Source organism: Lepidothrix coronata, unplaced genomic scaffold (assembly GCF_001604755.1).
Source record: "Lepidothrix coronata isolate B3197 unplaced genomic scaffold, Lepidothrix_coronata-1.0 Scaffold202, whole genome shotgun sequence".
Classification (NCBI taxonomy): domain Eukaryota; kingdom Metazoa; phylum Chordata; class Aves; order Passeriformes; family Pipridae; genus Lepidothrix; species Lepidothrix coronata.
In genome coordinates this window covers 1,477,410-1,502,382 of record NW_016690382.1, presented here as the reverse complement: position 1 = coordinate 1,502,382, position 24,973 = coordinate 1,477,410, and the positions used below count along the sequence as shown (strand labels likewise).

Genomic DNA, 24,973 nt, shown 5'->3' with positions numbered 1-24,973 from the left:
GTGTTTTTTATTTCCTTTTTTTTTTTAATGAAAGGGAGAAGAGCTTCTCCTTTAGAGTAGGGCATATCTCTGTACTGTGAGAGAATGGAGAAGATAATCTTTGCTTACCTTATAGACATGCTGAGAAGATTAATTCTGAAAAGGAGTGTTTGTAAAATAGCAGAAAAATAAAGAATTGATTGAATTGACCTATTAGAAAATTAAATATGCTTTATAAATGTGTTACAGCAGCACTTCCAAGAGAACCTTTGTCATTTAGAAATGTCTACATTTTGGAAAGTGGTATTTCAATGTTATTTTGATGCCCAGGAATATGATAGAGACTTCAGAAATCCAGTGTGAAATGTTTCTGGAAAGCCCATCAGTATCAGACGGTCTTTGGTATATGCCTTAACAGCTATAAAAACCTGGCCTTTGGAAGGTTAACTTTACTTGTAAATCAATAATAGGTTTTCCTTTACACAATAACATCATTTCTGAAAATTCCTGCCAAAAGTCCTTTCCTTGAGTGGAGATTTAAGGCCTTTTTGTGTTCTCCAGAGCTCCATTCTGGAAGGTGCTAAGTGTTCTTATCGCATGCTGGACATCCCTTAACTCTCACAGACTTCAGTGAGCACTAGCAGTGCTCAACACCTTCCAGGCAGAAGTCCCAGCTGAATTTGCACCTATTAGGAAACTTAGTAGAAATGGAAGCTATTTTGTATGATAAATCATTGGTTTAATGTAATACCAGACAATTACCTTTCAGAAACCTTCCTGCTTTATTTCAAGGCTGTTAGATTAAAGGGGATTACATCTGGTATCCATGAGACTGATTTCTCTCAAAAATTACTAATTTACAATTCCTTTAAGGAATGCTTTAAGGCTGTATTGACAGCTAAATCCTACTAATCAGTTGTATATAAATTGTAATATACTACTTGTAGAAGCATCTGGATAATAGTTTATGTGAAGAAAGTAGGGTCCATTTGTACTTCCATTGTGGAAGTCATGTCAGCACTTACACTATTTCTAGAAGTCAATAACTCACCCAGAGAAGTTCATTTATGGTCATAACTTGGCACACAGATCTCTGGCAATGGTGACATTTTATTACAAAAAGTCTGTCAGTGCCTTTTCATTTATCAATCTTGACATTTTTTTAAAAGCCTTATTTCTTTGTTATTTTCTTGGAGTATCAATTGAAAATATTTATTAATTATGTATTTGGCCATAAATTTGTCAATAGATGGAGGTTTGTATTTTGTGGCTTTATGAAGATCGTTTCATCTTTGTGTAATGAAGCAAATAAGCTTATTTTTAGCACTATGAAGACACTTCTCAATTCATTAATAGTCACCAGATCGGACCTAAGCAACCATTTCTGCTGGTGAGTGTGTGGGCTTATGTAGCAATTGTGAAGATAATTTCTGAAATATGGTAAGTAGACAACTAAAATAGAAAGGTGTCATTCTATCCCTGAATATTTGACCTCTTGGATGCACATTAACTGTTTTCCAGTTCACATACTTGAACTTCTACACGTTAGATAAAGCAAAAGACACGTTATTTTCCTTAATACAGTTTATTCCTGAGAGGTATAGTTAACATATCTTGATGGTTTCAAAATGGTGGCAATAAATGGTTCACATGAAATAAGTAAATGTGAAATGTTCATATTATGGGTAATGTTAGTCCGTAGTTTTAGAGACTGACTTTCAAACTGAGATGTTTGTCTGTAATATACTGAATACATCTTGAATGATGGTATTTCTTTTTATTTAACATATACAAAGTAGGAGAATATGAAAAAGAAGAAAGCTTATATTTCAGTACATTTGAGAATCTTTCAGTGTTATTAATCTAAGATTCCTTTCCATTGCAGACATGGTTTAAACCTCTAGTTCAGGATGTTCCAGGAATGCTAGTTTGTAGCTCAAATACTAGCTCCTACTTTTGTTGAGCAAATAGGCAGCTGTGTTCTTTTCTACACAGATATTCAATAAGAATGCATTTTTGATGCAAGAATTTTTTAAAAAAGGCTTCTCTTGCAATTATACTGTTCATGGAAAAGTTTAACATGTGTCTCTTTTGCTATTACTGTTTTTTAAAATTGTTCAGTAAAAGACACAAACATGAATCAGGATTCTTTTGGGCACATACATTTTTTTGTACTGTTCTAAAACTATACATTACCACCGTGTGGTTAAACAGCAAAAAGATGGTTAAATAAAGTAGCGATCTTAGAAAAATAAAAACATGAGAACTATTCTGAAACATTACGGTAAATATTTGACTTATAAAACATCTAATAGATATGGTGTTGAAAGGCTGGAGACTTGTATTCATGATGAGCTATTTCTGATGTATTATTTGACTTCAAATAACATTACTCGTATTTTTAGTAATTCAAAGTAATTTTCTAATCACAGTATGGCAAACAGTTTGTAAAGAATGTCACTGTTTTTATTATAACTCAGTAAATGAGAGATCTAATGCTTATTTCCAAATGATGTGATAAAATAGAATATTGGTGTTTTCTCATTCACTGTCATAAATCCAGTTTGACTAATGAGATTTCATATATTCATAGACCTTGTATACAAGGTACAAGTACCCCCAGTGATAACAGAACAGGGCAAGCAGTTGGCAGTCAGTGTGTTCTGCAGGAAGAGTTGAATTCTGTAAGTCCCATCTCTCTGCTAAGATTGGGAGCAGCACAGTCTGCATGTCTTGGCCCCTTGGTCTGTAGTGGGAGGGCACTGGTCTGATAGGGGACAAATGGACAGAAAACTCCCTCCTAAGTTCGTTTTGCAGTAGATGACATAATATTTATCTTTAATGTTTCACCCAAAATATTCTGCATCTGGCAGTAGGACAGCTTGTACCCATTCTGCTATGATAGTATTTCAGTTTGAGAGGGGTAAACCTCTTTGGAAATAGCAATAGAAGCTTTGCCCATTTCTGAAATCACCCTTTCTCACAATGCTGAGATATGTAGAAACAGAGGGTTTTTTGTCAACATGCATAGGTAGTCGCCAGAATGAGGTCTGAAAAGAAAATATGATCGAGGTTTGAATGTGTTGAACTATAGTTACAAGTGGAAGCAGAAAGCCCAACATCTCCTAAGAGAATCTGGTCAGAGTCTCTAAGAGTTCAGATAAGTATCCTAATTTCTGGATGTTTGTCTGAACTTTGAGCCTCTTAGGGTTCCTTAATTGCAAACTTGAAACCACAGCCTTTTGGCTGAGATTGAAATGTAAACTGGCTCTGCTACTCTATACTACGACCTCAGTTGTGAGAAGTAAAGCTTTATTTGAGCACTTGACAAGTCATGGATCGTCCCTTAAGATTTATAAATGTGCTTACAAATATATACTGTTCCTACTTTTCGTTTCAGTCATGGGCTGTACTTGAATAGCAAGGAAACACTATAAAACTAAAAATTGGTTAGGGATTTATAAAAATACCCTCATTGCTTCATTATTTTAGCATTACTGTGGTCTTCACATGCTTGCTTTCAGTCTTTACATGCTTCCTGTACCATCAGAATTCAGATATATTTGTCTGAGTATTTGCCATGCAAAGAGATTCTGGAAGAAAGTTGAAAGCTCAAAGGAATTCATAAAAGCTCTACCACCAGCAAAGTTTCCTTTGCAATGTTTCTTGCTTCCCTCTGCAAGCTGCTGAAGCTTCCCAAGGCTAAGAAAAAAGAAAAATACTGCCCATCTTTCATCCTTTTTTTTTTTTTTTTGTGTGTGTGTGTGTAATGGAATGAGCCAGGTGTCAGTAGGTGTCAGGTATTTTCTAAAAGTCACAGGGAGGATACTCCAGACACCAGACAGGGCTTAACTGTGCCTGCCTCACCCTCTTCAGTTTTGGCAATCTAAGACCCTACTTTATATTATCAATGTACTCCTTGTATTTCTCAGGAACAAAGTACATATCTTTCCAGCAAAGTGCACTCAGTGTCATTTTGCATGCCTGGTGGTTACCTTCCTCCAGGCTTAGGGGAGTTTTTCGGTTTGGGGTTCTTTTGTGTGTTGTTTCTTTGTTTGTTTTTGTTTGTTCCAGGTTTTGTCGGTTTTGTTTTTCTTTTTAAGTTAGAGATGGATTCTCAAGTACCTCCCCTGAGCTGTGCTCCTGGTACACAAAGTTTATCACGGGGTAAATGAGTAGATTTCTGTGGGAGCCCTTTGTAACAGTGTTGGCAGCACATCAGCTACTACTATCTTATGAAGTCTGAAACACAGTATAACTGTCTGAATGATAATTTACAGGTAAGCTGTTTCACTCCAAGTTCCTCAGTGAAGATTCCTGAAAAAGCAATGGACTTTGAGTCAAGAGTGTCTTTTTTTTTTTTTTTTAATGTTTTCACTCAATTTATATCCTTTCTGTGTTTCCTCCTGCTCCTGCTGCTACTTCATTAGTCGTCCAGAAGGAAGATATGTGTCAGGGAGTCACAGGGAGTCTGGTTTATGATGATGTTCACAGACTGCCCTCCACAGTTCAGTTTGTCAGGGCTTGGCTGCAAACCAAGCCCTTCAGTTTTCCCTGGTGGTTTGAGTTTGGATGAACTCCGGCCTCCCAGCAATCATCATCCTGCTCCCCTTTCAGCTTGGCCTCGCATCAAGTTCCCAATATCTCCTCCCTTTCTTCTTGAGCTTGGCCTCCAGGAAATTCCAGTTGCCCTTGCCTTCTCTGTATCTTGGGAGTTTCCATCCAGGCAACTGCTTCCACCACTAATTCTAAAAACCTTCTGTAAGGAAAGAGTAGGTTTGAAGTCCATGAGAAAAGAGGGAGAACTTCAGTTTTCATTGCCCATTTAGGAAGATTTCACTCATTTACATACTGCCTCACAATACCTCTGATGAAGGAAGGATTCTTGCTAAATCTTATGACACATTATGACATGTGCAAACTGTCCCCATAACAAACTGCTAATTATATAGAACTCAAAAATGTCTGTGTATGTGCAGTCATTCCAATTATTTGATGGTAAGAAGATAAATGTAAGATACAAGTAATAATACAAAATTTTTTCCAGCTTATTGTATAGAATCAAAACTACTTGATAATTTGAACTTTGAGTTTTTTCTTTATTTTACATTGTACCTACGTTAATAAAAGACTTTTTTTTAACAATCTGTAAATGTTAATGAGACACTGTGATTCAGACTCGGGTGGAAAAGGTAGGTGCACATTTATGTGGATTTCAAAGGATTTAGTACTAAAAAAAAAAAAGTTAAAATATTAAAATAATTTAAGGGTACCTAAATGTGCAATATAGACACATTGTGAGGTTAGGCAAGAGGGTTCCATGTCAGAGAAGCTACAAGTTGTAAGAACATTAGAAATTGTCACTGAGTTAAATAATAAAATATATTAAAAGCCATCCCAACAAACCAACACATTGTAGAGGACAGTTTCTGAAAAGTAGTATCTTATCCAAATGCATAATGGATACCTTATTTTGCTGGGGTAGGAATTATGCTTTATCATAAGAAAAACTTTCCAGATAAGAAAACTAAAATTTTTTCATGTTATAATAAAATTCTGAGGATCTTCTATTTGAAGAGAGGAACTGAAAAATGAGTCAGGGTGAGAAGAGGAAGGTATGGGTAGAAGGGGAAAGATCACTGAGAAGGAGACTGAATGAAGTGTGAAATTTGGAAAGGGAAAACTGCATTTTACTGTGCAAGTGAACTGAACCTGGGAAGCAGTCTGGGAAGTGCACAATTGACAAGTGCTTGTTCGTATTTTTATATATCCTGCATATGATTTAAGAGTGACTGTCACTGAGAGTACAGCTATGCTGCATGATAGTGGAGCATAAATATATTACTTATTATGTAACTATATTATTGCAGGAGAGTTCCTCTTGGAATACCTCTAATTCGTTAGCCAAGACTTCTTGAGATTGAAGGGAAAAAATATCCACATTTTCTTTTTAATTATGCTACATAACACCTATGTTTTATAGGTTTTTTTTATCATCTCTGGTGGTGGGAGTCTTCCATGAATCTGTACTGGCTGTTCTTCTTGACAGCTCTGGTGTTTATTTCTCGGTATTATGCATTGGGGTGCAATATTCAGTGTCTCATTCTTTTCCTGAGCTGAACACTGAAGACGGAGATTTTTGAACTGAAACAGATTTAAACAGAAGAAGTGCAATCAACTTTTTTAAAATATTCAAATGCATTCTGGAATATTTCAAATTTAGTTATTAGATATTTTAAAAGATAATAATAAGAGTTAATATTAGTAGGCGGAAAGAAGAGCGCCTTTAAGGAGTCTAAGCTTAATGCACAAAAGAAATGCAGATTGAAAACTAACCCTGCTACAAGTCTATATCCTGCATTTCTTATTTTGAAGCCAAGTTAAACCTCATTTAAGATAATTCCATCAGAAATAGGAGGCCAAAATGTTCTCAAAATGTTAGGCATCTTTTATATATGAGAAAGATTCTTAGTCTATACCATATTCTGTGGGAAAAGAAGTGGAGACCTTAAAATATTTTTTTAACCTTGCTTTTATATAGTACAATAGTCTATAGATATTTCACAGAATGGAAATCCCTTTAGCTTTTATTACTTTTTCCTATAATTATGTATTTGAAATCTCTTTGTCAGGCTTATAGGGAGATTCAGCTCCTCTCTTGCCTGAAGTAAATCAGTCTAATCCATTTTCCTCTCTTATTTTAAGTAGGAAATTATTCTTTTTACTTAGAGCCTAAGTAGTCTTGTAATTCTGTGCATAGAAGTAATTTGTTGAGGAAGGCTTTCCTAATCTTTCTGTCTGTTTGCTTAACCGTGGAGATCTTGAAATGAACTCAAGCAATCCTGATCTATTCTGAGTTATTTGTTTTCCTTCATGTTTGCCTGATACTAAGCAGCCCTGAGCCCTGTAGCAGTTGAACACTTCCCAGTACTTCTATCCCAAAAGCAACCCACTAGAAGAGTGAAATATTACCTTTTGCCATGGAACTGATGCATAAGGAAATTACTTATTTAACGATAATTATCACTCAGCCAAGAATATAACTTTGTCATTCTCAACCATCTGTTATTTCATAGGGTCTGCACTGCAGAATAGCAGCTAATTTATTAAACTAAGGGAAGAAATCTCAGGGATTTAATAACTGTTTTCCATAGGCAGCATTGAAGGTATTTAATGGAATCACCTAAGAAAATTTGCTGATGCTACTGAGACAAAAAATTGGATTTGCAATAGTTGTTTGAAATGAAAGGTTTTGTTTTACATGGAGAAGGAGTTCAATACCCCTCCATCAGCTCCCATGGATTGCTCTCCTGCATGTCTCCAGCTCCAGCCCACTCTCCCCTGTGACATTACAAAGGAAATGCAGCAGTGAAGACAAAACCTTTTTGCCTCATCTTGACTACTTTTTCCTGGTTGAAAAAAATAATTTTTTATCCTTTGGCCATTTTGGTTGAACCAAGCCTGCAAATGTTGAAGACTACTTTATGCTTTAAAGTGTATGTTGCACACAAAGATTGATTAGAGGTTTTGGTTGTAGTTTGTTTTTTAATTAAAAATGTGGGTGTTGTCTGGGTACCTTACTGAACAATATTTAGACCAATTTCAGTGCAATTACAGGTTTTTAATCTAACCTCTGTGGTAGCTGTTACACCCAGGAGGCTAAACTAGGAATTAGTGACATGGGACATATAATTTTGAAGTTTTCCTGTTTCCCTTTTCCCCCACATGTAGCCAGTTTGTAAAACATACATTTTAAATATAGAGTGACTTGGAGCACAGGTATTTTATATTGAAGTTCTTAAGTGCTGAAGGACTAGGGAGTGCTCAGAAGAATATATTGGCTCTAAAACCTTTTGAAGAGTAGCTCTTATGGCATTAAATGACCAAACCAAAAAAAGTAATCTTCTAGTTACAATGTTCTTGAAAAGCTCAGGAGGGAAAAACCTGCAAAAATGCTTTAGTATCACATCAGGGCTTGAAAAGAAAATTATTTTCCCATACACTAACACTTAATTCTTTTGAAAGTAGAGGCATTCAAATAACTTTTAGCTGAATTTTAGGAAGCATTAGTAATTTTCATTTATTTTATACTACATAGGATATAGATTACTTAGAAGCTACTCATTCCATGACAGGGAAGCTCCTGTGTGGAATTGTGCAAGAAACTCTGTTCTTTTACATCATTGGGATAATGAACTTGATAATTTGGAAATTGAAATATTCTCAATTTTGTGAATGGCTTCTCTGCTCTGGGAGGTGAGAACTCCAAAGGGTCAACCTTATCAGGACCTTAAATGAGCAATATCTAAGTACAGCCCAGGCATCTCTCCAGTTAACAGCATTCTGAGATGGACATTTCCCAGGCTGACATAACACCCAGAAGTGAAATGGCTTCCTTGAGGAAAGTGTGTGTGTTTTGCCTTCATTTCACAAAAAGGGGGTGGGATGTGCAGATCACCTGAGTGCTGGGAGTGAACCTGAAGGCAAACCATAGATGAAGAAAACACATGCTGCATGGCTGTCAGACAGTGTCTTCTCATGGACTGTGAAATTAATTCCTAGATAATAAAATGTAGCTGGAGAGAGTTTCCTCTGGTGTTTATTCAAAAAACCCCTGGATTTCTCTACCTACGCTCTTAAGCAAAAAACATCCATGAATTACAGATAGCAGAAAAATATTTATAACCTGCTAGAATAGGAAAATTGTTGATGTAATTTCATATTCTATTGTATCAGTTCATTACAGATTTCATTTCACAGACTTTTCCCTACCTGCTTACACAAAATAAAATACAAGCATGACATCAGCGTGTGTGTTTGCAAAAGCAAGTGCCAATAATCTAAATGTAAGTATGTTTATAAATGATTCCTGCTGTGGACCCTAGAGGAGGAATGAATAAATGAAATATTATTCAGTTTTCCAAAACAACTATTTTCTCTTTTATTTGCGGCTTTGTTTTTAAACAAAACATCGTAGCAATGAATTTGCTAGGAGTTAGATTTCTGACTTTTAAGGCTTTACAACTGAAACTTTTTTGAATTCTCTCAGTTTAGGCAGGTGAGACCAGAAGAATCAACTGCCTTTGGAGCTTATGCAAACCACAGTGCATTATATCATTCTTCAATAGGAACATCAGAATTAGGCCGGAAGAAAGGTTCACTGATATTTGGAAAAGCAATCCCACCTGAAATGATGAGAAATGTATAACTTACACCTGTAGTATCACTAATAATCATTTTTTAAATTACAATTTATTATCGTTAATAGCCTTTTTCTTTAAAATTTGAAACCCAGTTATATGTGTCCGATACTTTCCTTTGACAGAACTGCACATAATAATCTTCAGATTTCTTTCAAACAAATTTTTAATGCTTCTTTTGTTCCACTGATGTGCCATGGGTTAAATGACCTCAAAACAAATCATCACTTGAAATGTTAACCAAATTTTCATGTTGTTTCAGCAAATCTTCATGTATTTCATCACAAAACACACAGTGTGAGTTCCCTACAGCTGTTATATTGGTACCAGTAAAATATAAATGAAATTGGTGTGAACATAAATATGTTCAGCTTGTGGTTCTTTTCTGTTAATTATGGAGACATATGCAATTTGAACGAGTTTTTTATACAATGTGATGAATATCTAATCTCTAACAGCATCTTCCTGTTTAACCAGACTGTAAAGGGTTTAAAATATGACCGTGTGGTGTCTTCAGTTTAATTAGCTGTGGTTTTTTATTTCAGGGCTTACTTCCTCTTTTCATTGTAAGACTTCTTCTTTCTGAGTAATTTCAAATAATTGTTTTGAAGGAATTAAACATGCTTGGTTTATTTATTAATTTATTTTGTTTTAATTTATGTCTTTCCTAGCTGTAGGTATCCAGATGAAACTTGAATTTTTCCAGCGGAAATTTTGGACTGCAAGCAGACAGGTATATTTTGAATTTTTCTTTGTCAATGAATGCACAACAGCTTTTTAACTGTGCTGATGATCTGCAGTATTTTGTCATAAGCAAACTGTTTTAAAGAAACAATGTATTTGAAGACTAGTTCTGATTTACATTCCAGTTTCTCATTACAAAGGAGAATTCAGTGGTGAATAACAGTTGCTCGATCCCACGTTTATGGAGGCAATTAGAAAGATTATTTATTTTAGACCCCAGTACATTTGTTGGCATGTTGTTTTTCTGCCTTAGAAAAGTATAAACAGTAAACAAAACTGTGATATTTATTTGCTTCCAGTAGTAGCAGAATTATCCCTTCTCACTTAGTTTTCTCTTGTAACATTCAGTAAGTGAAGTATCACATTATTTAACTAAACTAGATTACTGAGTCATGGTTGGCATTCATAGTCTTCAATAAATTTCACTTAAAACATTCAAGGGATAGAATTTATACTCACTGAAGAGGATAATCAGGTACTTTCTAAAGGTTAGGGGATACCACCCCTACTTTGAGAATGTACTGGTCCAGAAAAAAACCTAAAATGCAGGTGTGCCCAACCCCTACTGGAAAACCCTCCCTCTGTGAATGGTCTCGAAGCTTCCAGCACGTGGAGGAGATTGTGGTGTTTCCAGCTGGAACTGTTACATGTGACTGCACCTTTTCTCTGCAGGCAGGAACAGAACAGGTTTGGTGAACAGGTTTAAAATTTTCTTAGTCATTTTTAGAACCATTTTAGATAAAAATGTAATCAATAGCAGCTCCTTTATAATTCTGCCCATTTGAATTTTTGAAATGTTTATTTTGTAATCTTTGAATGATAAATGAAAATATTGTATTGATTTTTGATATCATCCCTAGTGTGCATCTCTCGATGGCAGATGTGCTATAAGTTGTGATGATGAAGTAAGTATTTAACAGATTTTTTTTCCATGTATATCTCTACTGCAGTAGAACATAGAGTTGATGAATTTGATTTGAACGTCTCGTGTACATTATGATCTCTTGATGTAATTTGTGATCACCTTTAATATGTTACATTTTTTGTAGACATGCATTTAATTACAAGATTGACACCAGTACCTAAAACACGTTGCAGTAAATTCTGCTTTGTGAATCCAGTTTGGGAAATAATTTGGAGCAGTGCTAAGGCATTTGTTTACTACTTTATTATTAACTTTAAAGAAACATAAGCAGTTTAAAGTCTTTTCAGCTTGACACCAGCAGGAGCCATGTGAGCGTATGTAGAAATTTAGTACTACTGAGAACCTTGGTGTTTTAGAGATTCCAAACTCTTTCTTAATGACGAAACATACTGTTGATAGGACTCAATCAAATATCACAGCTCCTCTGTTGAGTCTGTTAACTTTCACACCTTCTCTCAATGACAGGAAAATATCTGTGAGCAGTTATGGTATAAATTAAAGCATTTAAAAGTAAATATTAAGTCATTAATGCAAATGGAATGGCACAATAATCAATAAATATTAATTATTATTAATAGCAAAATATTAATAGCAAAAATAATTAATTAAAAATAAAGCAAATTATCAATGTGTGTGATACTTTTGATTCAAAAATACAGCCTATTAATTTGAAATCCTTTTTTCTTTTTTTTTAAGCTTTGAATTTGCTCATTTCTTCTTGGTTTCCTGATGCCTCACATTTTATTTAAATGTACTGTTTTCTTTCTTTTTCATTTTTGGTTTCTTAACCCATATTACATTCCATTACTGTTATTGTATATTGGAGCTGTGAAAATACATAGAGGGCTTGAACTTGATCAAAGTTACTGTAATTCAAATGTGTTCTCAGACCTCAGTCAACATTCTTGCTGTGTTTATTCTGGACTTTATGCCTAAGGTTTTACAAGCTCAGGGACTCTCCACCTATAGAACATTCCCCTTGAAATCTGAAGTTCACTGAACTTGAACCTTTGGGCAAACCTGAGCATGGTTCACTTCCAATACCTGTGAAATATTGTGAATTAAACCTCTTTCATACAGATCCAGTCAATCTCAAAGCTATTATCTCATGCATTAATCTTGTATCAGAAATCTTTTGTTTGAGATTTGCTAATGTGTTGGATGAGTAAATGCACCCTGCTGCCCTTTGTCAGTGCTAAAGTTGTTTCAAACTGTTTCTTTAACACAATGCTGAACACTGAACATTATTTATCTTGCTGGCAAGCAGTTGAATGAATGGTCCTGAATGAATATTTTTTTCCCTTGTTAATGTTTCTAAAATGGATTGAAATAGAAACCCTCTTATCTTCACATTCCACCAAAAAGATGCAGATTCCATTTACCACTTATTTCATTATGCCTGTTTCCAATAATAATGCTAAAAAATTAGTATTTTTTAAATTTCCGAACAATGCTAGTGAATGACTCTGTCTTAGGGATTTGAGACATGGCCACTAATTCTTGAACTGAACCAGTATTTTCCCAACAGCATGTAAGTCACAAACTACGAAATTAAGCCTACACTCTTTCTTGTCCAGCATAATTACTTTTATTTATTTTCTATGGAGAAGTAGTGGTTCTAAAGCACTGAATTCCGATTAATTTTTCATGCATGAGGACTGCAAATAGGTATCCTCAAAAGAGTTCTCTGTTGACTTAGCTCCTCTCCTAATAAAGTTGGTGGGAGGTTTATGGTGGACTTTGGGGACAGCAGTGTTCTGGTGTTACAGCCTCCTCATGAAATTCCACCCTTCACACACCATTGAGGTTAAGGAGCTGCCTCTTCTGAATGCATTAGCTCTGCTGGGTTCTTTGCCAGCATCATCAGCTTTTCACATTGCTTTTGCCAATTTTGGGCTTTCTAGCAGATCAAAGGTCGGAAATGAGTTGTTTCAACTTCCTTTTTGACAGGTTTTCTGTCACTGGGGGTGCCTGTAGCTTAGGTTCCCCTATTAGAATGAATATCCTGCATTTGCATTAGGGAATAATGTTCATTCTGAACTTTTGCCTGATTTTGGCTTTCTTGTTTCTATAAAAAGTCTGCCTCAAGCCAGCATTTTTGCAAATCTCTCCTCTTCTTTGCCCCACAGAGCAGTACTAATATATGGCCAGAATGAGAGTCAGACACATCTAAACATTTCTTGCAATACCAGGCTGCATTTTTGCATCTTGAACAACTACTACTGCATGGGGCTGCTTTCCTCCCTAAAACAACAGAGGGATTTTGCTGAATGTGCAGAGTGTAGCAAAAAGTATATTTTTGTCATATCTCTGTACAGCCCATTTCCACCAGGGAAGATTTTGAATTGAAAACAAAGCCACGAGGATTCCTATTTTGAAAGCCATTCTACTTAATTCTTTTCTTTTTACACAAATGGCACAGAAAATTCAATAAGCAATGATAAAAATGTTTGCTGATTTAGACCAACAACAGAAACACAAAAAAGATTCAACACTGAGGTAGGTATTTGGCATTACTGAAGAGAAACTGAGTTATATCAGGGTTTGAGTTGAACCTTATGTTTAAACTCTGAAGCTCAGTAATTAAAACTTTGCCTGTAGCGAGTAATTCACTTGAGGTTAAAACAGTGCATGTGTGTATGCAGGGAAGCACTGATTTGGGTTTACCTTGTTTTATACAGTTTATAAGTCTGACCTACAAAAGGCTAACAGTCCTACCTCTAAATCCAGTTCCCAATTAAAAACACAATTTGAAAAGCTTTAGGAGACCTGTGGGGCCTCTTTTACAGAAGTTTCTGGTCCCATCCCCCAATGAACAAATTAAAAAATATTACCTGGTCCCCTGTTGGTTCTGCAGGCTGACACTGTGTTTTCATTAATACATCATTAGGGTAATGACACTGTGCTGATGTTTTTCTCCAAACACAGGAGAAGCCATCAGGAAGACCAAAGTTCTGAGCCTTTGCAAACTTAGTTATAAGGAAAACTTTTAAAAATGGCTTACAAAAACACTGACCTTGTTTTTCTTATGTTTGTTTGTAATTATCTTATATCCTCCCATTTTGTACACATCTTTGTTTTGTTTTGCATGAAACAAATGCATAAAAATTAAATCAGATAACATCCCATAAGTCAGGACTGCACTCAGAATTTATGCAAACCATTATAACAACCTGAACTTTATCCATGTACTTAGAAGTACATGATTAACTTATTGATGTATCCTAAAATCAAAAATTAAAATGGTATTTTATCATTTTTCAGACAATCAACTGTTACCTAATAGATAACAATGGATTTATTTTAGTATCTGAAGACTATAGACAGGTAAGGGAAAGATTTTTCTTCAGTTTTTTCATGTAACACATTAATCTAAAAGTACTTGTTTCTTAAATAGGCCACCATCTGAAAATGGTAAGGATTCAGTAACATAAAATTAAAAAAATTCCTTCTACAAAGAGTGTAAGTTGTTTCTCACAGGAGCTCAGTTTCTGTCTCCCATCGGGGCAGGGTCTGCTCTTAAACTCATAAATGTTCTCTTAAAGGCTTTTCTTGCTGCATAAGTGTCTGTCTTCTGTAAAAAAAACCCCCAGAAACCCCCTGGATTCTCTGTGGCATTTTTGTCACATGGAAAGGCTGGGAAGGGAGGGAGGGGACACAGAGCTTTTACATTCAAACTTGAGATTAATGAGATTTTACAGAGCTGCTAGTTGAGGAGTTTGTTTTCTGAAGTGGATTACAGACATTGAAGGATTAAAACTAAGCACTCAGCATCACAACGGAGAGGACAAGGAGCACGATTAATAAGATCATTCAAAGCATCAGTTCGCTTATTCTTCTTGGAAAATTATTGAAAAATTAATGTATAATCACTCAATCATGTGAACCTTATGAAGGAATCATCACCATTCTCATTAACTTCTGCCTGAAAACGGCTGGGATGGTGCCCCAATAATGCCAGAATTGTCTGAAGTTGAATTTCTTTTATGTGTTGGGATTGTGAATAGGAATATTCCCACTCCTACTTAGCCCTCAGGTGAATCAAATCTGTTATGACTGGGTTGGTTACTGAGAAACAGCTTTTGGAAAGACCTCCGGGAGACTTGGAAGAGTGTCTGGAGAGGAGATAAAAACTCGAAGTGAATGGCAAAAAAAGAAGCTAAACTGAGCATTTTGCTTTTAAATTAAAAGCTTGAATTACTGTAGCCTTAAATCTGACACTTCTGGAAGTAACAAGATAGAGATATTTTTCGCTTTTGAATAGCACAAAAATAATTGCCTGTTTCCTTATGAACCCTCTCTCCCTTGCTCCATTTTGGTTGGGACTTTGAAAGTTATATTAGCACATAATAAACAAGAGAAAGGCAATTTTTCTGAAACTATTGTCCTTCCAACAGAGCATTAACTGTTAAACATGCTGTACTGTGTCATGCAATGGTCATTCTTCGTGGTATGTCATCTTATATGCAAAACTGAGAACTGACATGGATTAGTTTGTTTAAATTTATTAAATTTATTGCTTCCATTCCTTTAGAATGTCAAGCATGTTCTGAATGTAATTCCAGGATGTATACAAAAAATTATAAACTAAAAATATAGCATTACTTAAATATTAACTGCGTTATGTTTGAAGTAGCTTTTTGGAGTTTTTTGCCTTTCATCTAACTATTAAATCTATATTTTCTGTTTAGTTGAGCATGATATAAGAAATGCAGCCATTACAGAATAATCTTGATACATTTAAAATACGTTCCTCTCATTATTCCCCTTTTGTTGTTGTTACTAGAGGTAAATAGTTGTGACTTGTGTAAATTACTTGCAAGTTTATAGTTGGCTGTGGCCAATAAATATTGGGAAGAAATGTTTCCTTTGGTAGTTGCCTGATATCAGCCATTACATACTCCTGTGAAGAGTATAGTGTGGACAACTGCTGAGCCAGAACTAGGGCTAGTTTTGTAGTTACAGTGGATCTAAGTCTAAGATGGACAGCAGAGTTGTGTCTATGTGTAACACAAGATTACAATAGTATATATTTATTTTTATATGTGTGTATACACTCTATATTTATTGTGGATAGAGAAGGGGCAGGGAAGTGGGATGGTGCCTTATGAATGACTTGCCTGTCCAGGGTTGCTTCAGCACTGCTTTTCTATGGACTTTCCAAACATGACCAGAACTGCTTCAAGAATCATGTTTGTGGGGCAGTGTAATTCTTCATCTGAATTGCAATTAAATCTTAACGTATTAAAAAAATAATGATAACCTGTGTGTTACTGCTTTGGGGGAGAACTAGCATTTACAGACAGAGCTTTTGTGGAAAGAACTGTCACTGAAATGTCTTCATAAGACTGGTGCACAACTTGATAAATCAGGTTTATTACTATCTAAGGTTGTAACCAGGCATTTATGGTTTAGGGTTTTTTGACATTGCCTCTCCAATAGTTAGGATAATTTTTCTTCATCAGTCAGCTAGAGCTATTGAAGGTAGTATTTTTAGTCATGTTCCTCTTGTTTCTAGGAGACTTTACATACCCATATGTTTTGGAAAATGTTCCAAGATTCCCCCGAGGAATAAAAAAAAGGCAATACATGCTTTTTAGGTGGAGGAATGCCTTTTTTTAGCTAGGGCTGTAACTTTTCTGCCTGCAAACTCCCAGGTGCATACTTGAGGTCAGCTAAGTTCCTTGTAATGGAATTGAGGTTTAGTTCATACAAAACCTATGGAATCCATGCAATTTGAGAGTGTAGTGCCCTTTCCCCCTCATAAATTGTGGGATTTCTCCCTTTAAACAATGAAGAGAAATATCCAATTCTTCTGGGAGTTGAGACTCTAAAATAAAACAGGTCTTCCCAAGGTAGAAAAAATGCTGTACATGCAGGATTTTCCACTGTCATATGAATGGCTGCAGATGACAGAGTCACTTCCATAGTACATACCAAATTCATAACATGAATGTTTGTTTTCTCAATAGAGATTTATTTTTATTAGTCCACAAGTGCTGAACAAGGACAAAATGAGTAATTCATCAGGCTGAGTGGTTTTAAGTATGAAATGACTCTGAAAGGAGTTAAAATTTATAGGATTGATGAAATGTACTGTTCCAGCTCCTTAAACAGGTCATGCAGGAATTATAAACAACGCTTTTTAATGACTGTTTATGAAATCCTCTCACAACCTGTTTATATCTTTTTTGAGTAACATTTTAATCACAAGGGTTTGTGATCAGATTAGTGTGTTTTCTTTACAAGCTTTAGGTTTGGATGGCTTTTATTTCTGATATTAGATGTTATATAATGTACCTCAATATATTGTTTAAGCTCTCACATCTGCTCAGGGGTAATAATGTAATCCCAGCCACTTGCCATGACTGTGAAGTCCTCATCAGATTTTATGTAGCAGTAGTCCTGAAAACCTGTCTCTGTAACTGTCAAAGCCACTCTTGTCAGATCCTGGATTATGCCAGTTTAAATTGAACCCAATGTTGGTTTGTGTTTATCTACACTTTTGGTAATTTCTTGCATTTTCCCTTTACAGACTGGTTACTTTTTTGGGGAGGTTGAAGGGGCTGTGATGAACAAGTTACTAACAATGGGCTCCTTTAAGAGGTAAGATTTTCTATCTCTTAAAAAATATTTTAACGACAGAATGAAACAAAACTAAATCAAAGTCATACGAAAGAAAGCCAAGACTGGCAGTGTGGCTGGATTCTCATTTATGTCTCTTTTCTGTATGATCTGAGTGTAACTGGATACCATGCACGTTGAATGTTGAGAGCATTGGAGTCAGCCTACAGTGAGTTTCTTTTTGAAATAAGGGTTTATTTGACTACAATGCTAAAACTGTGTGCCTTTCCTGTTCCCACTGCACTCAAGTGGAAAAGGGATTGGGCCATATCTACTGCTGAACAGTTTTAAATGGCTCTTAAGCAAATCACTGATGCCACATCACCATTTTGACCTGTAAAAAGTTGGAGATTGCTCAAACTAGACAGTGCAAAATGCCCTACTGTTAAAGGGGAAGTGTGTTCTCCCAGTAATCCATCTTCATTCACATGCTAACTTATCTCTGAACATTGTTGTGACTATTGACCTGGTCTTACTCTCATGATGACAATACAAACTAATAGTGATTTTATGTGTTGTCCTTTGAAATAAATTATACATTCTGGGCAATTAAGAAGAAACTTTTCCCTTTAACCTGTAACTCAACACTGCAGTCTTCATGGCTTTCACATAGTCCAAGAACTGTTCCATACCCTTTTGTCCTATGACAGCATGGGAGAAGTGCTGACAATATATTTTGCACTTTTCCCTTTTATTTTCCTGTGCATTTCTAGTATAGAAACACAGACACATCACTGATCCCATCACTCACTGAATGTAGTTATTACATGTGAGGGTGTATACAGAGGCTCTCAGAACAGATGGTTTGTGTGCTTGCTTGGTAAACCAGCTCTCCTAAAGGCAGAAATCTTTCCATGCTACCTCTGTGGGCTACAGCTGAATACCACACCAGTGACTGACCTGACATGTGCAGATAGCACTCATGGAATCATCCCAAATCCCAGTTTTCTGAGGGTGGCAACCTTTTTGTGTTTAGCACCTCATTCTTAACATATGCTGTAGAAGGAAGTGAAGTAATACATATTTACAGACTGGGTTTGACGATGAAAAGATCTGTTTATGCAAGAGATGAAGCCTTTTATTTAACACAAAGAAAAACATACGGTCAAAACTAAGGGATAACACTTTAATTTGTCGCAATTTGTTTTGTCTTGCCCAGCAAAGCATTTCAAACAGAATATGTAGTCAATGAGCGATGGTGGTGGGCACCATTGAGAGCACAGACTGCAGGGCTCGAGAGTTCCATCTAAACTGCAGCAGGCGCCTCCCTGGCCTGGACCATTGGCTTCTGATTTTGCTGGTCTTGAACTCCAAGGCAGTCAGAGATAATGAAGGCACCAGCTCAGTGCAACTGAGCTGCATACTAGAGAAAATGTAAACACAGTGAGCCGGTTATTTAAACAACATAAACTGACCATTGCCAATCAGTTAAAGATGGGAGAGAATCAAAGTGGTATAATTGTGCTAAATGAGCATCCTGCTGTACAGCAGATAGCTCTGTGAAGCAACAAAACCACCCAAACCAGACTGTCTTTGAGCTGTGCTAGATGAAGCCTTGAAAAAAATTATTCCAGCAGTCTGAAGAAGAAATCTTTGCTGGCTCTCATGAAAAACAGCCAGATGCATTTACCATATTTTTAAGATTACTAATTTGTTCAGATGGGGTTGTGTTTTGATTTACCAAACGTTTTTATATATGAAATAAAAAGAAAAGAAAAAGAGTGCTTGATGCAGTGGCAAAATCTGTCACTAGTACCATTTCCCTGAGAGCATAATGTGGATATTGCATACATTGCATACTTGCCATTGCTGCTCTTACCATGTAGGCAAAATCAGAGAACAAACTCTGCTCATTAGCATTTCATTCTGATAATATCCAGAGTCATCCTTTCTTCCAATTTGCTTTTTTACATGGCACGTGCTGTCCAGCAGGTGAATTATATAATGCTGCACTTTTTGACCTGGTCTTGCTCCCTTTTTGGTTAGTTCAGAAGTAGAAGGTTCTGTGGTGTCTGATCTTCACTGTAGAAGTTTGCTAACCTTGGGGATGGGAGTCCCCTCTTCCTTTGGCACCAGTGATGTGAGTGGCAGTGCCGATATGTGCTCCCACCTCACTGATTCCTGCCAGCTTTCAGGCTCTCCATCCACAAAAGGAATGAAATAACCCTTTGTCCATTCTCCCAACTACCACTCATTTGGAGTGATGTAGAAGTTCTTTTTAGGGCTGCGCTGGAAGTGCTAAACAAAAGGGGTTTGTTTGCTGCTGACTATGTTTCTTTTCAACCTGCAGCAGGATGAAATTCAATTTTTGTGTTCACTGTTTATTTTTTAAAGTGAACTTAAATACCTCCTTCCCTCCTCAATTTCTTTAAACTCACTGCTTCTTTTGAATAATGTGTACATATGTATGTATGTATGTATATTTTCTTAGTTTATGGGTTTTATAATTAGGGAGAAAAATTATATCAGTGCCTCCACAGCAACGTGACATGCTCTATGATTTCATTTAGCAAAATTATGTTTATCTTATACCTTAAGTATTGCACACAATTAAATAATTTAAATATGATTTAAATTTATTATTAAATAAATTAAGATGTGCTTATGGAAAAGTATCTGCTTCACATAACTTAGAAAAGTTTCTTTATAGTTTCCTCAGCACTTTGTTTATATAAAATCAGTGAAAAAAATAGAAAAATTCAACAACTCCAAGCAGGAAAATCTAAAAAACCCACATTAACATCAGGAAAATTAAGGGCTATCAAAGCAATGAGATCCCCAAAGAAATAAACATAATAAATCTGTAAGAGAAAATTAAACATCTCTTGACTTCAAAACACTTTCACCCTTTTCAGTAGGAGGAAAACTAAGCAATTCTATAAGACAAATATGGAAGCAGCATCATTTCCTCTTACAGTTCTCTTTCCACCAGACATCCTCTTGGCCTCTGAAGAAGAATCCATGCTTTGCTATTTAATCCTGTTGTCAGGATATATGAATTAAATGGCAAACCCTTGAAATCCAGCTTTCCTGGATGCCAAGGCTCACTCTATTAAGTTCTTGTTGCTTTGAGAGCTTCTCTTGTTTCTCAGTTTTTCTTTCTCTGTTCCTTTTTCACATGCTTCTTAGTGAGGAACGTGCATCCTGTCCGTGCCCCTGGGCACGATGCAGTCCAGATCCTTCTCCTGTGCTCTCCAGATGCTTGCATATAGAGGCAGACGTTCATCTCTCTGTCTTGATTTGCTTTATAAGCAAAACACAGCACTAGTTTTGCCTCCAGGTTATAAGAGTGTATATATATTAAAAAAAAAAAAAATCACAACTCTTCACTAAGCTTACTTGTAAGAAACAGAACGTTCTTAAAGCCAAATCACAAGAACAGTAAGTAGCTGCTCACAAACAGACACCAGTTTCCACTGGGGCAGCACAGCTTCCGATTGAAGGATTTTTTTTTCCTGTTTTTTAGACCACTCTTTCTTATTTAAGCATTCATTTTATTAAGACATTCTTAAATTTTTGGCGAAGATGTTAAATGGACAGTCGCATTTAAAATTTGTGTTTATTTTTATGTGGATTTATACAGTCATCGATTTGGCCTTCTCTTAGTTGGGCAATGTTTCTTCATGTAGATGTACATTTTGGAGAAGATCAGTGACAGACTGCAGGAACTATCCAAATTAGAGTTACTGGATTTGGTACTGGACAAGTGCAACTGTGATGTAGCAGTGCTGCAATATGCTTTTACATTCTAAAAAACTTCCCTATCTTTATTGATGATTTACTTAGTAAAGAAAAAAGCAAGATCAAAATAAACCCTATGTTTATAGCATAAATACCAGGAAAATAGTCAGGTGGATCAATAAGCATTTTTTTTGTTTAGGCAGGCAGAAGACATTCAAGGTAGGAAAATGAGCTGACTATTTCCAATAATTATCTTTCATATTCGCTGCCATGTGCACTGCAGGGCACGTGTGAGTCTTGCACCCAAAAGAAGCAAATAATATCTGACGTTTCCCTCTTGTTATTACCAACAGGAACCATGTTCTGATTTTTTATTTTTTTTTCACATTTACTAGATCTGCATCTGATACCTGCATTCTGAAACTCCCACATTGCTGTGGGCTATATTTTCTTCTCATATTTTGTCCATGTGACATCTAAAATTAATGTCTTAATGTTGAGTTTTGGGCATTGTTAGAGTTTATGTCTCTGAAATATTACCTTTAATTGCATTAAATCATTTTATACACTTAAGGAGAAACAGGGGCATGTGTGCTAGATAGATGAATTCTCATTCCATATTCTGGAAATACAGATTGAGTTCTAGTTTTTATGGTTGTTATTCTTTGAGCACCTTGACCACTGGGAATAGCTGAGCAATAAAAGCAAAGATATGTGATGACAAGTTTGTTTTGTCAAAATACTGTCATTTATTTTTATTCTTTCCACTGATTTTCTTGGTGGTGAAAGGTGAAGCCTGGTAGCTTCTGGACGCTAATAATCTGTCTGTCAGTGAAGGTGGGAGAGCCAGAGCAGCAGCAGTCCAGGATTCCTTACAGTGTCCTGCTACCTCCCCACAGGACCTTCTCTAGACTGCAGAAACTAGTTTGCTCTTCACACCATTCAACACTGTCCCTCCTTGTGAGGATGCCAGGCCAGCTGCACATCTCATGTCTGAGTTCAGTCTTTCCACCACAACTGAGCTGTAATCACTACTAATTTTTACATGGACTACCGAGTAAAGCATAGTGTCAGTAATTAAGGCTTCTGGATTATTGGCTTCCTCGGTTCTTTGGAGCATTTCTTTTTTCTCTGTGGACTCAGCATTCACTTCCATGGTAAGAAGCTTATTATTCTTACACAGTATATAAAACCCACCCAATCTTCAACAAAACATTTGAAATGTTATGCATTGAATATCTTTCAGCTCTTACAATTGTCAGTAATGGTATTTTACGCTAATAAATCCATAGTTGTGCTGAAAATCTAGCTGAAAGCAATAGAGTACATCTGTTAATATATCCTGTGCTGCTGGTAGGTCTTGGAAGTTTAATTTTCTTGAACCAGATTCGTACTCAATTGCAAGTACATTGCAAAGTACGAGACTGGAATTTACTGTATCAGGAAATCGACAATAAAAGGGTTTTCCCTACAATCTATTTGGCCCCTGAAGTTACATAAAACAGTGATGCAGATTTAGGTTTTGGTAAGTTATTTTCCATCAGTTAAAGATGGTTGTTTATCGTGTTTGTCCTACAACTTATGTTAAGAGCAGTTGCTCTCTGGAGTTCAGACATGGAAGTTGACAGGATGGTGATGTCAGACAGTCTCAGGCGTGTCATGTGAAGCAAGAGCAAAGCTCCCCGTGAGATGCTGTAACACAGGACATGGACTTGGGCATCTAGGTGGACCATATCCTGAGTTGAACAGGATATGGTTAGCTTCAAACAGTTATTTAAAACTGAAATACAATCAGTTCAGAAAGGGTGATCTGCAAGCTTTTTTTTCTGCAACACTGAGTTAAGTCTGTCTGAGTGAGAAGAAAGCCTATTTTCTAAAATCTCAGAAAGACATCAGCAGTAAAATAACATTCTGGAAATGACACCTGAGCACAGAAGCACTACAGTGCCTTAAGCCACTGCTTTGACCACAAATACTGCAGTAGCTTTTATAAGGAATAGTGCTGGAAAGTGTTTACTTTCCTATTACATTTATAAGAATAAAGCCAAAACAACTGGATTTGAATTTGTGAATGACTTGGGATGCAAATATACTGAGCTTTAATACCATTCATAGTGACAGAGAATCGAGAATTGGTTCAGTATGTTGCAGTGTTCAGACTGCAACGTGGTTATGGGATACATCCACTGATCTTTGAATTGTGTTACAAAATTCCCATGTGTCTCTAGCACAAAACAGTCAGGTCTTTTAACATCATTTCACAGTAAGACTTTCACTGGTTTATTTTGCACATCCTATGTTATAGTTGTTTGAATCATCTTTAGAAACTTTGAGGTACCTGTTGAACCTGCCCACTTTGAAAGTTACTTTGAAAGATGGGAATACATTGTTCTAAAACCAAAACTCACTCCAGGCTTCTGTTCAGAAATCTGTCTGCCATGTACCTTTCTAAGGATTTGCTCCTTTGTTTTGTTTTTTTTTGGTTGATTTTTTTTTTTTACCCTGGACACATTATCTGTTCTCTCATTTATTCCTGAACCAGAATCTTTACACTGGAAACGCCTTCAAATATATTTACTAAACTCATCTAACTAACACTAATATCACCCACAGGTGATATTCAAGCCTTTCCAAATAACAATTCTTTAGTATTCCACAATGATTTTGAGGTTGTTTATTACAGCTCTTCTCTTCATCACTCTAAAGTTTACTATTTCTTTCCCTGTTAAATGAAGGGGTTTTTAATTACATACTTGTATTGTTTTCCTTTTCCGTTAATCATAATACAATCTTTTATTGTTGTATACTCCCTGCAATACAATAAGACAATCTACAAAACATATAATCTAACATTTTGGAGTGCAATATTAATTATATTTTTGATTATTTGTGTGAGTACATATTTCAGTCTTTTAAAATCTTTTTGTCTTTGAGCATTTAAAGAAACTATTACATCTATTAGACTGTAATAATTACATAAGAAATGTAATACAAGTACAAATACTGATGAGGAAAGGCTTTTATCAATATTTAAAATTAAGTTCAAATTATAATAGATGTTTCACATGGCACATTATAACAGTATTTGATTAACACTGCTTAGCAGAATAATGAAATCCAACCAAGAAGTTCTGGTGTATGAGATTGAAATTTGAGACATTGATTATACTTTCAAACATGAAACAAACAGTCACCAAACTTAATTAATATATTAAAAATTTACATTTATAATGAATGCACACAAAACAGTACCTTCTACTTGTAACACTAGATATTCAATGAAGCAGAACGGGACCATTTCATCCATATAGAATTTCTTGACTACTCTGCAGAGAGCACATTAACATCTGTAGAACTGTCTTTGCTGTGCACTTATCACTTGCCACCATCACTAGGTTGGTCCAAGTGGACATGCAACACAGTCCTTGGATCTAGAGGAGCAAAATAGTCAAGCCAACCAAGGCTGGAAAGGCTGAGCTGTAGAGATTACTTTACAGGGGCTGGATTCTGACCATGGTTAAAGGGGGAAAAAATTAAGGAAAGCAAAAAACCAGCTCGGGCCAGTGGTGTATTACTGCATTGCCACACAGGCAGCACAGCTTACACCGTGTACTGCTCTGTTTGTCTTGGCAGATCTGTGTGCGCGGATCTGGCTGTGGGCGTGATTCTGCCAAAGATGGTCAGTGTTCAACTTACACCCATGTTTAGGTCTCTAGTTATGCGTTTGTCTACCATGTGCCTCTCTCTGCCAGTCCACAAAACAATGGCTTCCTAGGCATTTCTATTCTCAGTATAAGAGAAGGTGAATAATGTAAGCAGT

General features: G+C 36.0%; 1 protein-coding gene across 1 annotated transcript in view; it reads left to right on the top strand.

Moving 5' to 3' along the window:
• The window catches only part of CACNA2D3 (calcium voltage-gated channel auxiliary subunit alpha2delta 3), a 198,962-nt gene that overhangs the window by 146,276 nt on the left and 27,713 nt on the right, over positions 1 to 24,973 (top strand). Inside the window, exons 18-21 of the mRNA XM_017832359.1 lie at positions 9,851 to 9,912; positions 10,784 to 10,828; positions 14,113 to 14,175; positions 17,384 to 17,454. Of these exons, the coding sequence (XP_017687848.1) occupies positions 9,851 to 9,912; positions 10,784 to 10,828; positions 14,113 to 14,175; positions 17,384 to 17,454 (241 nt within the window). The remainder of the gene's footprint in view (positions 1 to 9,850; positions 9,913 to 10,783; positions 10,829 to 14,112; positions 14,176 to 17,383; positions 17,455 to 24,973) is intronic.